Here is an 18330-nt window from a genome sequence, read left to right as displayed (position 1 = left end):
GTTGGGCCCACGGCTGGGTCACTGCTGTCCACAGCACTGCACAACTCAGGGCCTGCACACCAGAGGACTGCTTACAGAATAAGTGAAGGAATGAATGAATAGATGAACCTATCAATGGAGTCCTCCAATCTCCCAAGACGCTGCCTGCAGCGACTCAGTTCAACCCCTGTCCTTCCAGGCCAGCCTGAAGAGATGCAGTGACTCACCCTCTGGCCTCCCTCGGATGCCCCGCCCCTCCCCTCCCCAACGGCCCAGGCTAAACTGGGGCTCTCTCTCCTCTTGCCTTCTTGTCCCCATTCTGCCACTCATCAGCTGCCCGACTTTGGGCAATTCCATCCTTTCTTCCAGTTCACCTCTGAGAACCTCAGTTTCCTCATCTGATTATGGGGACAACCATCCTAAGGACTTTAGTATGTGAAGACCCCAAGGAAAGAAGCAGTAGTGGTGGAAAGACAGGCAGTCTGTCGGGGGATAACTTCACTGTTTCCTGCCACCCTCGCGTCTGCTGAGTGACCTTGAGCCAGGCACCACTCCTCACTGGGTCTCCTCTTACCTCCCAGCTGCCCCCTAAGATGTCTTCATGGAACCCCTATAGTCCATGAGCCACCTGCCCCCAAGAGCCCACTGGAGAAGTATGGGGTTCAGGGAGACAGCCTGGGACAGGGAGCCAGGAGGTGGGGAGTGGTCCTGCCTCAGCAAGACTGGGCCCCTCTCCAGGCCTCCTTTGTTCCATCTGTAAATGGGGGCTGTTAAAATGGATCGGTGGTTCTCTAACTGTGTTCTCCAGAGCCCGTGGGGCGAGGGTGGGGTCAGACTGCTCTGTATTAGGTTTTGCTTGAAGAAAGGGTTCTGTTGCTAACAGGGTTCATGTTATCTGAACCTGGGGAATGGGATGGCTCCTAGCAGCTCTTGTTTTCTGGAATTTCAGGCCATGCTGGAACATTCTTAGATGCAGGGTGCAGAGACCTGGCCCCTCTCCTCTCTGCCTCACAGAAACACAACACAATCCTGTCCGCTCCTGTCCAAACTGCCAAGAAAAGAACAGCCTTCTTTTCTTTCCCTGCAGACACACGGTCCTGCTCACCTGGCAGGGTCTCATCCATGGTCCCATGTTGCTCAGACTTGGGCCTCTCTACTGGCAAGAAGCAGTGTCTTCAGCCACCCCACAGGCCACTGTCACCACCCCCAGAGGCCAAACAGGGGCTGCAGGGCCCTTGTGCCACCCAGGCAGTTACATCCTCCCCGGCAGCATCAGCTTCAACACAAGCAACCTTTCTCATGTCCGCCTCCGGGCCTTTGCACAGGCTGTTCCTTCTCCAAGAATGTTCTTTCCCCAGATACTCACATGAATCACTCCCTCCCTCCTTCAAGTCTCTGCTCAAATGGTGTCTCCTTTTGAAGCCTTCTTGACCACTCTCTCCCATCTTCCTTATCATCCTTTACTGTTCTTCATTCTGCTTGTCACCACCTGACATGTTATATTCAGACATTGACTGTCTGTCTCCCCGTCTAGAAGGTAAGCTCATGAGGGCAGGGGCAGTGCCTGCTTTGCTCCCTGGACTCCCAGCCCCTAGAACACAGCTTGGCACCGAGCCTGAGCCCACAATCATTCGTTGCCTGCTTCTGCATGTCCCACCTGTGTTTCATCTAGTTACACACCGATGCCTGTGAGGCAGGCACTGTTAACCCCATTCTACAGAACAGGAAACTGAGGCCCAGACAGGTTGGCCCGGGTGCTTACCTGGGTGGCACAGGTCCATTCTGAAGCCCCCGGGGAAGGGTGGCCTGCAGACCAAGCTGCTGCTCAGGCTGCCCGGCCGGGATGTGTCACCTCAGCTACAACAGGCCCCTTCCCGTTGGCCCCGCCCAGCCCAGTGTGGGGAGGAAGTCCTGTCCTGCCGGGGTCTGGTGTGTAGGCTCTTGACGCAGCAGCACTTCCTAAAAACCAGCAGAGGTTTGAGTAGCGGGGACTCTTTGCATTTTGGGTGTGGGCAAGGGAGGGACAGAGGCAACGAGACAGAGAGGATGGAGGGAATTAAAAAAAAAAGACAGTGAGACAGAAACTCACACAGACACATACACACAGAGGAAGATGTTTACTGGAGGACAGAACCTTTTCCAGGGGTCAGTGAGGACTTACTCAGCAACCTCACTGCATATAAGCTGAAGAGTCACTCCACCTGGACAGTCCAAGCTGAGTGAGCCCCATTGATTCCACCCTACAAACTCTCTTTTATCAACTCTCCTTTGAAAAAGAAAAATTAATTCAGTGCAAGGAAAGACTTTATTTCCCTCAGTGAAATGCCTGGCTTTTTCCTGTCTAGTGATCAATTGGGCAATATGTTCAGTTTCTTTTTTCCCCTGGGCTGCTAGGAAGCTCAGTCAAATCTGCAGCTCCTTTTTACAGCTGTTCTGTTGTAGCATTCAGACTTTGAGGCCAGACTCAGCAGTGTGACTCAGGTCTGCCACTCAGAACCTGTGTGAACTTGGGCAAGTCATTTTACTGCCATGAGCCTCAGTTTATTTAACTACAAAAGGGGAATGATAATACCCACCCCCGGAGTTATGGAAAAGATGGAGGGAGACAATAAGATGTAAGATGGAAGAGAATAAGATGGAAGAGTAAGATGCTTGGATATTCAATAAACACCCTCTTTTTTCTCCTTGTGGTTTAAATTTTGGTTTTTGGTTAAAATTCACAATTTTATTGCTTGTGCTTTTTTAGCAGGCTGATTCAAATACTTTATAGAAAAAAGTACAGTGTAAAGGAATATCTATAAAGTAAATGCTCATTCCTTGTAACTTTGTGGCACATGTCGGTTTATTCATCTCTTTCCCCACAAGTCTCGAGGCCCCATGAAGACAAGGTCACCTTTGTGTCCCGTGTCTGGTAAATGCTGGGGACCTAGAGGGTGTTCAAGTGTTCATTGTTCAAGTGTTCATTCATTGTTCAAGTGTGCAATGAATGATGAATGAATGCGGGAAGGGCACACGGGGCAGAAGGCGTGGTTGATGCAAAAGCTGGCTGCAATTTCCACCCTTCCGTGTATCCATGCCCCTTTGTGCTATGAGGCTGCCACTCCTCTCATCAAGAGGTGGAGTCTGTTTCTGCTCCTTTTGCATCTGGACTGGGCTGTGTCCTTCTTTGCCCACCAGATTGTGGCAGTAGTGATGTTACATGACTTTCGAGGTGAGACCTTAAGAAGCCTTGTAGCCCAGCTGCTGGGGCTGGCCTGCTGAGGACGGAGACACGCGGAGAAGAGAACAGAGCCTCCTTTCTGGAACACGCTTGACTAATTTGGAGCTTGAGTGAGTGGCCAGCTCAGGACCCAGAGTCCGGGCCCACTAACTGCCGGCCTGGTGCTCTCAGGACTCTTCAAACCCACCCCCCATCCCCTGCCCACCCCAGTTCTTGTCTAACTCAAGGTTATTTTCTAGGAAACTTGTTTAAATATCTTCACGGTAAATTAGATTTTTTCTCAACAAATCTGGGCCCAAGGCACAAAAAAAACATTTCCTGGGTCACTTAAAATAAGAGAAACAGGGAGAAAGGTGTTATTCCCTGTGCAGAAAATTGTTAACAGCAGATCTGAGACTGCTATCTTTTTATTTTTTCACAAAGATTTTTTTTATTGAAGTATAGTTGATTCACAGTGTTGTGTTAGTTTCTGGTGTACAGCCTAGTGACTCAGTTAGATATATATAATTATTAATTTATATGTATTTATTATATATTTATTTATTATTATTAAATAAATATTTATATTTATTTATAAATATGTTTATATTTATATTCTTTATATATAAATATATATATATTTATATTCTTTTTCATTATAGGTTATCATAAGCTATTGAGTATAGTTCCCTGTGCTGTACAGTAGGACCTTGTTGTTTATCTATTTTGTATATAGTAGTTTGTACCTGCTAATTCCAAATTCTGAATTTATCCCTCCCCTCTCTTTCTGCTTTGGTAAACTTTGACAAGTTTGTTTTCTATGTCTGTGTGAGACTGCTAGCCTTTAAAAAGCCTGCTTGCAAGTTTGGCCCTCGGCTGGCATCTGGGAACTTGGATTTCGGGCAGATTCCTGCCGATCCCCAGTATGAGTGGCTCCTGGTGCCCACACTGTGCAGACACCGTGGCTTATGCTGAACACCGCTTTCCTCCTGGGACTCTGGGATTTGGGTATGTGTTAGGCAGAGTGTGCCTACGTGACCAGTCCCCAGCAAGAACCTCGGGCGCTGAGTCTCTGCTGAGTTCCCTGGCTGACAACACCTCGCGTGTGTTTTCACAGTTTGCTGTTGGAGGAATTAAGTGCCTCCTGTGTGACTCCACTGGGAGAGGACTCTCGGAAGCTTGTGCCTGTATATTCTTTTGCTGTAATAGATCACAGCTGTAGCTAGGACTATATGCTGAGTTCTGTGAATCTTCCTGATGAATCAGTCACTGAACTTGGGGATGGTCTTGGGGACCCCTGACACACGCTCTAATGCTGCAGCCAGGCCCAACAGGTGTGCCTTACCCAGGGCCACAGTTTGGCATCTGGGACTTCCCTTTTTGTCTGAAGGACCGGTTGAATGGTTCAGTTATGATTACCATCTCATTCTCTAAGACTCAACTCAAATATCACCTCCTCTGTGAAGCCTTCGGTGATTACACCTTCCTTTCTTCTTCCCCCACAGTCCCGATCATGACTCACAGCTTATACGCAGGCAGCCTGAAAGGGAAGGTACTCTCACTGTAGGTGGCCAAGAGTTTCATAGAATCAACAGTAGGGGAGCTATGGAGACCTGGAATCAGATCCCGACTCAGCGTCTGCTAGTTGTGTGTATGCCTCCCCTTTGAGCCTTGTTTTTTGTCATCTGCAAAATTGGGGCAGATAAGATTAAGTTTGCTTACATGAAGCAGAAAACCCAAATAACAATAGCTGAAACAAATTAGAGGTATTTTTATCTCTCATGAGAAAGCCCAAGGTAGTTAATACAGGACTACTTCATAGCAACCTGGTTATCAGGGATCCAGGCTCCTTCTGACTGCTTCTAGCCTCAAGTTCTCCTCATAGTCCAAAGTGACTGCCTGATTTCCAGCCATTGCGCCTGAATCTAAGGTAGGAAGAAGGTTGAAGATGGGAAGGGCTCCTCTTGAAGGGCTCCCCTTAAAGGGCTCTTCCTGAAGCTCTTTCTGGCCTGAGGTCAGGGTCTCTGCTTCCTTCATGTACACTAGGTGGAGGTCCATAGTTGATTATGGGACAACACACAACAGTCCTCAAACATGGGGTCTGGGAGTTCCCCAACAACTACCACTGCCATTTATGGAATGCTCACTACCTGCCAGGTATTGTGCTCAGTGCTAGCACATCATCTCATTTAATCCTTTCCACACCCCAGTGAAGTGTATTATAATCCCTGTTTTATAGATGGGGGAACTGAGTTCAGAAAGGTTAAGTCACTTGCCCAAGGTCACACAGCCAGGAAGAGGCAAAGCTCAGATTCAAGCCCTGTGCTGACTTCATTCTCACTCTGAGTTGTGCAAACATCATTTCGAACATTTAGAAAGAAATTCAGTGGCCTGCCTACCCCTTAGGGGAGAGATAAAAAAAAAATCCAGTACTTAAATAGAATTGTAGCAAAAGCACGGACCGACACTTTCTGTTTGTCCCAAAGCTCAGAATTCCTCACCTGGACACAGCTAGCTCGAGAGAAAGAGAACTGGATGGAACTTAGAGGTAGTCTAAATCAATGACCTTGTTTTACATGCAAGATAACTCAGACCTGGAGAGGGAGGGGACTTAGGGTGCATAAGGGACAGAACCTGCCCTTGAACCCCTTTGGGATGCAGAGTTACAGTACTCCATCCATCCATCCATTCACACATCCATGCATCCATCCACACATCCATCCATTCATCCATCCATCCATTCACACATCCATTCACACATCCATCCATCCATCCATCCACATATCCATCCACATATCCAACCATCCATTCATCCATCCAACCATCCATTCATCCATCCATCTGTCCATCCGTCCGTCCATCTATCCATTCATTCAGTTGGTGTTCACTGAAGTCCTACTACATGCCATGTGCTGTTTTTGGCATTGGCACATGACAGACAAAAATCCCGACCTTCGTGGGGCACATGGTTAAGTCAGCTGTGTTGGGTGGGACATGGCAGGTGGTGGGCAGGATGAGTGTCTGGGATGAATCATCTCTGAAGTCCTTCCCCTTCATAATTTTCTCTGATTTCTCATTTTTTCTCATGACTCGGAACTGGAGGCAGCCTCTGGTGGATGTGGCATCCTTGCATCTTGGGACTGCTGAGAGTCTGGCCTGTAAGACCAGAGCAACAAGCAGGGCTCCAGAAGCCCAGGGCCTTCCAAACATGCCTGATTTCCATCAGATCTATCACTCCTCATCTGGGTTTGGCCACAGGCCCTTTGGGAGCCTGGAGGACAGAGGGACAGAGGGAAGCCAGACACGGGGAGGCTCCACGACTCAGCCAAAGACAAGGATGAGGGTCAAGGGCAGTGAAGCACACTTTCATCTTCAAGTTCACATTTAGAAATTGTCCTAATGAGATAATGGCACACACGTGGGAAGGGGTGAGCACGTGGACGCTCCTCCCAGCATCACTGATAACTGGGAAATTTGGGAGGAGTCAAGTGCACAGCAGAGGCTAAATGGTTAATAAATTATTTTGTGTCCAGATGATGGGCCAGTGAGTCATCAAAGAGAATGATGATAATGCAGAATTCAAACATCTTTCATTTTTAAGTAAGCATAACTCCACCTAGCTTAAACTGGAATTTATTGGCTCAGTTCCTGGAGAGCCAGGGATGGGGTTGGCCTTGGGCCTTGGGGATATGGATACCAGAGATTCAGAATGTCCTTGTTCTTCTCCTCCCTGCCCCCCCCCCCCCGCCCCCGTCTCTCTCATTCTCTGTCTGCCTTAGCTATTTCTGTCTCTGGCTTCAGATGGGATTTTCTCCATAGGGCAGCCAACCTAGCCACAGAAAGCTCCAGGCTCATGTCAAGTTACCTTTGACTTCATAAAGAGGGCCTACCCAGAAACATTCTCAGGGAAAGACTTTGATTGGTTAGGCCTAGGCCATGTGCCCAGCTCTGGACCAATCCCTGCCACATCAACTCAGCGAGGGCCTCCCAGAGCAGGGATGCCTGTTTGGAGTCTTGGATATTTGTACAAGGAAGCAAAGAATCCTCTGGAAGTTCAAGCGGGAGTTTGTGCTTCAGAGAAGGTGAGGGAAGGAAGGGTGTTCCAGGTTGAAGGAACAGCACAAGCAAAGACTCAGAGGCTTGAGATGAAATGGAGAGTGAGACCTGAGATGAATCCAGGCCTGGATCTGCTTCTGCCTGGGGTCTGTCCCTCCCCTGGTCCTCCTCCTGCTGCCAAGCCTCCTCCCTCCAATCAGTGGCTCCCTGACCCCCACTTCCCCTTTCCAACCCAGGCCACAGTAGTTTCGGGACAGTGGTTTCTGCTGGGCACAGGAACACAAGCTTACACATCAATTGCTTGCCACACACACACACACAGGAGGGGACCCAGGCTCCACCCTCCTCCTAAGTTCACTGGAGTAGGGGGTTTGGAGGAAGCAGAAGGTCTCCAGTGGGACCAGGTGGCTGTGTCACAGGGCAGGGCGGGGCTGAGGTCTGAGACAAGCCAGAGGCTGTGTCTCCCTGTGTCCCTCCTCCCTCATGGTCACCAGATGGCTGCAGCAGTTCCTGGCATCTCACATCTACTTGACCCTGCCCTCCGGGACTCCGCTCACCCTGTTTGGCTAGGGTGGATCCATGCTCACGCCTGGATGCAAGGGATCCTGGGAAACAGAATGCCTGGTGTTTGTGGCATCTAGATGGGTGGTGGGCTTCCCCAGCCAGGGAGGGGGTTGCTAGTAGGAACGAGGGAGATTCCACCACGGGAATGGAGGGGGAGCCAGGAGGAAACCTGGGTGTGGTCAGAAGAGGGCCTTTTAAGAGGTGGTCATCAGTGTCTCCAGCGGGGTTGGGGGGCGGGGAGGAGGCGAAGGTCCCTGAGTGTCCATTGTGTTACTGCTGGGGGGCTAGGGTGGGAGGTGGCCAGGCAGGGGCAACAGGTGGGAACTGAGGAAGTGGAGGCAATGAAATGGGTGGCGGAGGAGTGAGGGATGAGGTCCGCTGGAGCAGAGCTGGTGGGTGGAGGAGGGCACCTTTAAGAAAGGAGTGGCTTTACTTGAACTGAGCCCCCAGAGACCCGGGGCATTTGTGCCTGGAGAGGGTCCCAGGCAGGGGGAGAGGGTGGCCCAGAGTGGAGGGGAAGCCCAAAGGGGAAGGCCAGAGGAGTCCCCTGGCCCGAGGGCACCAGGAAACCGAGGCTCAGAGAGATACCACTGGTGCTCACTGGCGCAGCCAGCAGTCAGGGATTCGAGCCTGGAGTCTGATTCTGACTTCTGCGTTACTGTGGTTAAGGGCCTGTCATCTTTCTGGGACATCAGTCCTACTTATTTTGGAGGTGGCTTCTCTAGAGTTTTTGCCAGCCTGTTGAAAGATGGGAATCTGATACTTCAGTATGTAAACTTGGGTCAGGTTCATTCTACTGTGGAGTCTCCTTTTTGGCTCAAAAGTGTCATTATTAAAAAAAAAAAAAAAAAGAAGAAGAAGTAATGGCCTATAATTGGGCCTGCAGAGCTTAACATTTCCTTGTTCAGGTCTCATGCTCCAAGGGCTCTCTTTCTTTTAAAAAAAAAAGTGTCATTATAGAACTTTAACAAAATGATCTGTTTACACGTGTCCGCGGAGGCCGCCCTCAGTCCCCTTTTCTGCCATCTTGGTCTCATCTATTTGGCTGCTACGCTCACGTCTGTGGGCCCCGTGGCCCCCGCCTGGGAGGAGGCCAGGGCTACCCAGCTGCTCATTCTGAGTTCGAGTCCTGGCCTGGGGGGTTGCCACACCATCTGGAATCACCCCCACCCCAGGGCAGAGGGGGCGCTCCCTGGAATCTCCTGCTTTGAAAACCAACTGGTCAGAACCATTTCTGTGAACTCGGAAGTTGGGGCTGGGTGTATTAAAATGTTACCTGGGATTTTGGTTTTATTCAGGTATGGTGAGGCCCACAGAACAGGTGATGAGAAGATATTTTGTCATCTACACAGGTCCCAGGAGGAGGGCACATGGTGGGCCAGGCAGGACCACATGAAGAAGCATCAGGGCCAGTCAGGAGGCAGCAGAGTGAGGGGAAACCATAGACAAGAGCCTTTACTATGGTTTTTCAGGGAAGAAATGGGCGAGGCCAGGTGAGGACTGAGCGGGCTTAGGGTTGGCTACGTGGAAAAATTTTGGCAGGCTCTGGGCAGTGGGAGTGGCTCCACCTTCCTGGTACCTGGCCCTGGGATGATTAGGATGGAGGACTCTTGCCTCCTGGAGTATAAAGCCAGACAGAGGAGGCAGATGGGGATATGGACTCAGGATTGGTTGGTTTGCAAGCAGCTGGCAGGGCTGTCATTTACTATCCCTAGAAATTAACTACTGTGAGAGGGGCTGTCCCTCCCTAGCAGTGAGGCCCCAGCTGCCAGAGCATCAAGAATGCAGAGAATAAGGAAATGTGATGAGTATATAAGTTCACCCACTGGGTTAGTTTGGTTCTCTGCTGCTTCCAAGGCACTTAGAACAGACTTGGTACATAGTAGGTGTTCAATGGATGCTTTTTGAAGGAATGAATGCCACACTATCCTCAGGGAGGCTCAGGCTGTCTATGAAGGGCTGATGTGTGTCGCAGCTGGGAGTTCTGGCCTCCTCCTGGTGTTAGCCTGTAGCTCAGTGGGCTCTGGCTTTGAACCTCAATGCCTCCGCCTATGAGCTGTGGCAGCATCTTCCTGGCTTCAGCATTCTCATCCGTAAAATGGGGATTCTGCAGAATGTCCTACCAGAGGGTGTGATGGTAAAGTGTCTCGCCTGGAGAGGACCTCAGTGGAGGCAGCCACTGGTCACTTGTCAGTCCCGCGTCAGTCCCTCCAAGGCTTGTCTGGTTTCCAAGGTGATCCTGGGCCCTGGCAGACAGTAGGGCCTTGCTTTATTGTGTGTTTTCCCGAGATTTAGGAAAGATTCTCTTAGGCAGGGGACCCCAAACCTGGATTTGACCCTCTGGGATCCTTTTAGGATACAAACTGCCAGGCCACCGACTCCTGAGTCTATCCTCTGATGGAGGGTCCTGAAATTGTTATTTAAACATATTCTCAGATGTTTGTGACCCCATCAAGGGAGCTGTTGTCCTCCTATCCCTGTAATAAAGTCAGGGTACACTCTGGGCACCAGAGCTCTGGGGTCAGCCCTTAGCAAGGAAGTTATTACAAGAAATAAGGAAACCACTCCTGTGTTTGCTGTTGAAGGTATGATGTCACCGAGCACTTCTTACATCATGAACTCAGTGGGTTCTGGAGCTTTATTCTAGTGTGGTTTAGAAAAATGCAATTCACCAGGGGACTGGCCTATTTCCCCTTTTCCAGTAAGGAGAGCTGAGTAACTTGTCTTGTTTCCCTTTTTACTCCAGCTGCCAGGAAACTCAGGCAAATCTAAAGCACAATTGCAGCATCATTTGACATATTTTCCTTCTCCTTTTCCCTAGTCCTGATTTTCTACTTTCATATTCCTAGCTTTTTGTATATATGGGAGATAGTCTGGGAGATACAGATTCTCAATATAAAAGAAAAGAAGGAAAGGAAGAAAGAAGGAAGGAAGGAAGGAAGGAAAAGAGACTAAAAATCTCAGGCAAAATCCAAGGAGAGTGGTCAGGGAAAACCAGACAAAGTGTTGGCCTCCAGTCTGCTGTGTGCCCTGGGGTCGCTCACTCACACTCTCTGATTCCTTCTGACCTCCTGACCCCTTCTCAGTCTCCTCTGCAGGCTCCTCTTTCTCTGCATGTCCTGAAGTGCCAGTCTGTTCTGCTACATAACAACTTCTTAGTTTATCTAAACAATATTTATTTTGCTCACGAATCTGCAATCTAGGCAAACTCAGTAGGGACAGCTGGTCTCGGTTCTACTTAGTGTTACCTGGGGCGGCCCAAGTTTGGGCCTGGGATATCCAAAGGCTGGCTGTCTTGCAAGTTTGGTGGCGGGTCTGGGGGCTCAAACATCTGGAACTCCTCGGCATCTCTCTTGCTCTCTGTGGCCTCTCCACGTGGTCCCCCCCCCCCCCAGCACGGCAGTTCCAGGGTACCCTTGGGAGCCAAAGTGCACAGCCCAAAAGAGAAAGCCAGGTGGAAAAGTATGCCTTTTATGATCTGACCTCAGAAATCTCTTAGTATCACTTCCACTGTAGTCACAGGGTCACATTGTAAGAAGAGCACGTGGGATGGGAGATGTTGGTGCCGCCATCTTTTGAAACTACCACCTGCCACTCTTCCTCACACCAAGAGACCTGCCGGGCCCTGGGGACGCGGACACAGCGGTGTGTAGGGTGCCAGGGTTCCCCCAGGGCTTGTCCCAGCACCTCTCTATTGTACAAGCCCACATCCCCCACCAACGTTTCCGCCCTGTGCTCTATTCTGATCCTTACCTACATATCCAGTTTCCTACCTAACAAGTCCATCTAGGTGTTTCCTCAGCTCAGTGTGTCCCAAAGTGATCCCTCAGGTGTCTTCCAGCTCAACCAGTGGCAGCACTGTCCCCCGAGTCACCCAGACGGGACCAGTTTAGATCCCTTCTTCTGCCTCCTCCCTGCCAGCATAATCAATGTCCCTTAGAGTCTGATGTCCCAAGTGACTCTCAGTGCCATGCATGGACTCCTCAGGCAACCTCAATTCCACCTCCTTATTTGGGGTCCTATCACCTTTCCTTTTGTGACAACCCTGTGGGTCCTTTGGCCTCCAGCCTTGCCCCGCCCCCAACCCTGACTTTCTGCCCTCATGGTTTCCAGGCTGATTTTTCTAAGACATGAATCTGGTCATATCACTCTTCTGCTTAAAAACCTTCAGTGGCTCCCGACTGCCTTCAGGATGGCATTGAGACGCCACAGCATGACCCACAAGACCCTCTGGAGTCTGACTGCTACCTGCCGCTCTGCCTTCTCCCCTCCACTCTGCCCTGCAGCCTATGGGCCATCTAGCTTTATCTTGACCAGATCATATATGCTCATGCCCCAGGGCCTTTGCACATGCTCCTCCTGCCACCTGATGTGCTCTGTCTCCTTTCCATCTCTGGCCAACCCCTCAAGCTTCAGGTTTTGGCTTACTGTGTTTCCTTTGGGCAGTTTTTCCTAACCCATATGCTCGTGGCTCTCAGCACACCCTACTGGAATCCTAAGACCCATTACCATAATTACTTGCTCAATATTGTTTTCATTGCTGGATCATAAACTCTGTGAGGGGTGGGGCTGGATTTATCTGCTTAGCCTGTGGCACATGGTGATGCTAAGCCAGTATTTGTTGAATTAATAAATGGCTCGGATGGGGTGGGTGTCAGAGTTTGACCAAATTAACTCTAAGGGTCTTTTGATCTCTGACCTTCTACATTCTACCACTGTAAAGTTTCATCTAACCGAAAGGCAGATGGCCAGCCGGCACCTTTCCTCCATCTGCTAACCATGGTTTGGAAGTGGTAACGCTCCCAATGGGGCCCTGGGGTGAGATAAGCTGAGTCTATTGGCCATTTCCACCCATTTTCTGGCGTTAAGCTTGAACTCCTCGCCCTCACTTTGAGACTGGTCATCCTCATACGAGCATAGCAACTGTGTTAACCAGAACCTTCAGCTCTCAGGCAGCCGGGTCCCTTGGCCAGGCTGGGCCGTGGGAGTCACGGCCAGGGATGTTGAAATAGACCAGCCTGTGACTGTGATGAGCTGGCATCCCTGCATCTTAGAATGTTTTGCTGGAAGGTCCCTTAGGGTGTCTGAGATCTCCCCCTTATGGTTCCAGAAGAGACAACAGTGGCTCAGGACTTGGGGCCTCGCAGGTGGGGGTCACACTGCTGGGGTGAGGGCACCGGATGGTGCTGGGCAGACCCACGTTCCCCTGCTCTCTCTGTCCCTCCTGGCTGTGTGACACCACGCGAGCCTTGGTCTCCAACCCTGCAGAATGGGCCTATTTGCTCATTGATTCCCAAGAGCTGCCCACAGTGCCCTCCGCAAGGCACAGTGCCCTGGGCACCCAGTGAATGCTTAGCGCAGGCCCAGGAGCCCAGCAGACATGGCCAGGTCCCCCCATCCCCTCCAGCTGCCGCCCACAGGTACTTTCCCTCTCTGGGCCTCTGCTTCCTTTTCTGGAAAATCGGGGATGATCACAGCAGCTCCCATGAGGGCAGGTGAGAGGGATTTCATGAAGAATCCACATAAGGCAGCCGGCACCCAGCGTGGCTGTGGGAGACCCAGGAGGGTCTGACTCCTTCCTTTCCCTTGTCCTCTTCCTTTGTTTCCTTGGAGACCCAAAGCAGCCCACGAGCTCCACCCTGTGGTAGGCCGGGGGGATGCTACCCAGAGGAGCCAGGGCCTGGGGCTCCCCTATGTGTGTGTGGGGGGGTGCCTGTGGGCAGTGACTGTAGGCGGGACCAGGGCTGGGCACAGGCAAGAGCAGTGGCAGCACCCCCGCCCCCCCCCCCCGACTCCCGCCTTCAGCTTTCATTTCCCATCGCACCCCTCCCCAGCTCTCCGCTGCGGGCCTCAGTGTAGGGGTGGGGGTGGTTGTGAAGTGATGGGTTAGAGGCAGAGGGTGGGGGTTAGGGAGGTTCTGGGGGGTAGGTAAGGCCTGGACTGTGGGAGGCAAATGAGGTTGTGTGAGTGCTGGGTCAGATCTGATCTTTATTTAAGTTTTAAAAATTTAACTTTATTTTGATATCTTTTCATGGCTTTTTTTTTTTTTTTTGGCATTGATTTTGATTTATAAAGATATCACTTCAGGGATTATTTCTCTTGATTAATGACTACCTTCCCCTTAGATTCTGCGCCCCAGGTGAGTGCCCCACGTATATCCCCCTAGCCCTGCCCTCTTTTGGGGAGTAGGTGGGAGGTGGCTGGACTACAGCTGGGAAAGCCTCACAAGGAATCCTCCTGACTCTGTCCAGTGACTGGTCCACCCTCCCAGCCTCCCTCCATCACTCACCATCCATTCTTCCAAGCATCCCTCCACCATCTGTCCGTCTGTCTGTCTGCCACAATGATTAAGAACTTGCATTCTGTACAAACTTGTAGTTGCCGGGGGTGAGGGGATAAGACTGGGAATTCAAAATTTGTAGATACTGACAGGCATATGTAGAATAGATAAACAAGAATATACTGTATAGCACAGGGAAATATATACAAAACCTTGTGGTAGCTCACAGTGAAAAAAATGTGACAGTGAATATACATATGTTCATGTATAACTGAAAAATTGGGCTCTATACTGGAATTTGACACAACATTGTAAAATGACTATAACTCAATAAAAAAAAAAAGTTGAAAAAAAAGAAAGAACTAGCATTCTGCATTTCCATGGCTTGAGTCTGCATCCTGGCTGCCTGTCCTGGGTGACCCATGGCATCCACTCAGCACCTATACTTCCCATTTGTTATAGTTTTACATGAAAAAATGAACCATGTAGTAGTTGAATCCATTGTTTAAAAAATCCACTGAGCTCTAATCTTCACAAACATTCGGTGAAATATATATGTTTATCCCCAGTTTTACAGATGAGGAACTGAGGCGGGGAGTGCAAAGTGTCTTGTCCAGGGTCCCATGGTCTGTAAGTGGTAGAGATTTGAGACGCCACAAGCCTGAGTCACAAGGCCGTGTCCATCTTTTCACATCACTGCCTCTTCTCAGGATGGAGAGAGATCCAGCCCTGCCCAGGCGAGAGTGTCCGATGGGGCAGACCATCCTTGTATGACTCTACGGGCACGTGATGAGTTCTCAGAACAGGTATGCAGGTAATGATGGATTCCGGGTGGGAAGAACCAGCACAGAGACCACAGAGGAGGAGGTTAGGCAAACTGGCTTAGAAGAGAGACTGCAGAAGAAGGAAGGGCATCGAGTGGTGGGAACAGCATTGCAAACTGCAGAGGTGGAGGCTGAGCAGGCGACTTCTAGGCACATCCATCGGCCACGGCACATGCTGTTAGGGACGTAGTTTGTGTGTGTGGCTTTCGTAGGGGGTGAGGGGGTGAGCCTCAAAAAAAAATGGGGACCAGACTGTGAGAGGTTTTGCATTCCAGAACATAGCTGACACCTCTTGTCTTACCTGACTGGTAATAGGTAAGAAAGGACCCACCTTCGGTAGGAAGTCTCTCTTGTGCCAGACGCCATAAAGTCGTGTTCACACCTCTTGTCTCAAGTGCCCCTCGCCGCATCCTTCTGAGACGGCGTTGCGATCCTGTGTCATGGATGCTTGAGGCGGAGACTCAGAGTCTCCGTAACTCCCCGTGGGTCACACAGCCAGATGTGGGGAGCCAGGAGCCAACCCAACTTCCGATTTGCAATTTAGAAAGATTGCCCTGACTGTTGTGTGAAAAAAGGATTTGATAAGACAGATTAAAAGCAGACAGACACAAACGTTTTTTGACAAAGGGGCCAAGACCATTCAGTGGAAGGAAAGACAGTGTTTCCAACAAACAGTGCTGGGAAAACTGGATCTCCATGAACAAGAAAATGAAGTGGGTCCCTTACCTAACACCACATACAAAAAATAACTCAAAATGGATCAAGGACCTAAAGGTAAGACCTAAAGCAATAAAATTCTTGGAAGAAAACGTAGGACAAAATCTTCACGCCATTGGATTTGGCAATGATATCTTGGGTAAGACAGCACAAAGACACAAGTAACAAAAGAAAAAATACACAAATTGGAGTCCATGAAAATTAAAAAAATTTGTGCCTCAAAAAACACTATCAACAGAGTAAAAAGTCAACCCACAGAATGGGAGAAAAAAATTGCAAATTATATATCTGATGAGGGATTAATATCCAGAATGCACAGAGAACTCCTAAAACTAAACACAGAAAACAAAAAACAAAACCCCACACAACCCAATTCAAAAATGGGCAAATGACTTGAATAGACATTTTCTCAACGAAGATAGACAAATGGCCAGTAAGCACAGGAAAAGATGCTCAACATCACTGATCATGAGGGAAATGCAAAACCACAGTGAGATCCCAGCGCACACCCATTAAGATGGCTGTTATTTTAAAAAGCATGCAAACAAAATAACAAGCGTTGGCAAGGACGTGGAGAAATTGCAGCCCTTGTGCACTGTTGGTGGGAATGTAAAATGGTACAGCTGCTGTGGACAACTGTATGGGTTTCCTCAAAAAGTTAAAAACAGAATTACCATAAGACCGAGCAATCCTACTTCTGATATATACTCCAAAGAACTGGAAACAGAATCTCAAAGAGATATTTGTATACGCATGTTAATAGCAGCATTATTCACCATAGCTAAAACGTGAAAGGAACACAAGTGCCCACTGATGGATGCACGGATAAGCAAACTGTAGTGCATGCGCACGACGGAATATTATTCCGTCTTAAAAAGGAAGGAAATTCTGCAATGTGCTGTAATACAGATGAAACTTGAGGACATTAAATTAAGTGAAAAAAGCCTCAACAGGACAAATACTGTATGATTCCACTTAGATGAGTTACTTTGCGTTGTCAAAATCACAGAGACAGAAAGTAGAATGGTGGTTGCCAGGGGCTATGGAGGGGGGGGGGGGGTCCATTGTTTAGTGCGGACAGAGCTGCAGTTTTACAAGATGAAAAGAGCTATGGGTGGTGGTGCTGGGTGCACAATATTGTCCATGCGTTTAATGCACTGAACGGTACACTTAAAATGGTTAAGGCTGGTAAATTTTATGTTACGGGTGTTTGTTATATATATTTGTGTACAACAAATTTATGTGTGTGCTATAGGTGTTTACACATAGCGTGGTGTCATGGATTTTCAGATCTGGAACTCCACAGCAAGGTCCAGTTTGGAGAAAAGCACCTGGGCGTTATCACCGTGCAGGCGACCACAAGGTCATGGGACAGTGTGAGCTCGTTCACGGAGGCTTTGGAGTGAGAAAAGAATTGCTCTCAGATCCCAGCAGAGCGCAGTATTATGAGGTCCAAGCTGCAAGAAGGGTCCAGGGATGAGGATGAGGTCAGAGAGGCAGAAGGACTGGAGGAGAGCCAGTTTCAGGGAGGGTGAGGGCAAGATCTAGAGACATCTGCTGTTTGTGCTTATCTGGCATCTGCTCTACCTTATCCAGAGAGGGTCTTTCCTTTCTCTGGGGGAACCTCACACCTCCACTTTCAGCCCATGTGATTTATGAGGCTGACCGCATCCCTAGTTCCAGGAAAGGGGTGGAGAAGACATGACCTAGGTCCAGTTAATAATATTCATCTCCTGACTGCGCTGATTGGTTCAACAGTGGCCCCAGGAGTGAGTAGGGCCAATGTCTCCCAGCTCACCAGGTCTGGCTGTGTGATCCGGGGGGACAATATGGAGGTTCCTTAACCAACAAAAAATAGACTTAAAACAGAGAAGGAGCCCTCCATGGAGGCTGCAGGGCGCTGGCTCTGTCCTGCCTGTCTAGAGCAGCATTCTTTCCCTGGGGGACCTCTTGCTTTAAGTACTGTCTGCACCTGGACAGCTCCACGCTTACTGTCTCTAGTCAGATCCTTGCAATAGAAACATCATCCAACCCCACGCTTGGCATCCCCACGTCAGGCAGGCTTCTCAACTGAAATTTCCAAAATGGAAGCATCAATTCCCAATCCTGCAAACCCTTTCCTCCCAATCACTCCCTCCTGGTTAGACTGAACTTCCACCTGCCAAGTTGCTAAGGATGAAAATGCCACCATCCTTGACTCCACCAGCAAATCCTGTAGACTCTGCAAAATATATCCTGGGTCCAGTCCCTTCGCACATCCCCCACCACTACCTCCCTGGTCCAAGCCTCCCTCCCTGCTCTTGCCTGGACACCTCAGTGACCGACAGGGTCTCCTAGCTTCTGCCCTTGTCCGGTCTATTCCTCACATGACCATCAGAGGGCGCCATCTAGTGTCAGATCCCACACTTCCCGGGCTCACAGAATGAATGCAAAGCTTTACCAGTGCCTCATAGGCCTTGCTGCCCAAGATTACTCGGAGCTCCTCCCCACCTTCGCCCTTAGCAGGTCCCTCTTGCAGTGCTCCTCCCCAGATCTTTGAGAGCTCAGTCTGGTTCCTAATCAAGTCGGCCTCTTCCTTTCTGTGTCATTCTGTCCTCCCGGGACTCCTTTGTTATTTTTCCATGGCACTTCCCCACCTGTGCTGTCAGTTATATTTATTCTCTTGTTTATAGTCTGTGTTCGTGCTGGGCTGTGATGTCTCCCTAGCAGGG

General features: G+C 49.6%; 1 protein-coding gene across 1 annotated transcript in view; it reads right to left on the bottom strand.

Annotated features, from left to right (window-relative positions):
* The window catches only part of CYTH4 (cytohesin 4), a 29998-nt gene extending 28104 nt beyond the window's left edge, over positions 1-1894 (bottom strand). Inside the window, exon 1 of the mRNA XM_006174917.3 lies at positions 1742-1894. Within this exon, the coding sequence (XP_006174979.2) occupies positions 1742-1760 (19 nt within the window). The 5' untranslated portion in view covers positions 1761-1894. The remainder of the gene's footprint in view (positions 1-1741) is intronic.
* Positions 1895-18330: the final 16436 nt, after the last annotated feature.

The sequence above is a fragment of the Camelus ferus genome, chromosome 12 (genome assembly GCF_009834535.1).
Source record: "Camelus ferus isolate YT-003-E chromosome 12, BCGSAC_Cfer_1.0, whole genome shotgun sequence".
Lineage (NCBI taxonomy): Eukaryota > Metazoa > Chordata > Mammalia > Artiodactyla > Camelidae > Camelus > Camelus ferus.
The sequence above is the reverse complement of the archived record's forward strand: the minus strand, read 5'-3'. Positions and strand labels throughout refer to the sequence as shown.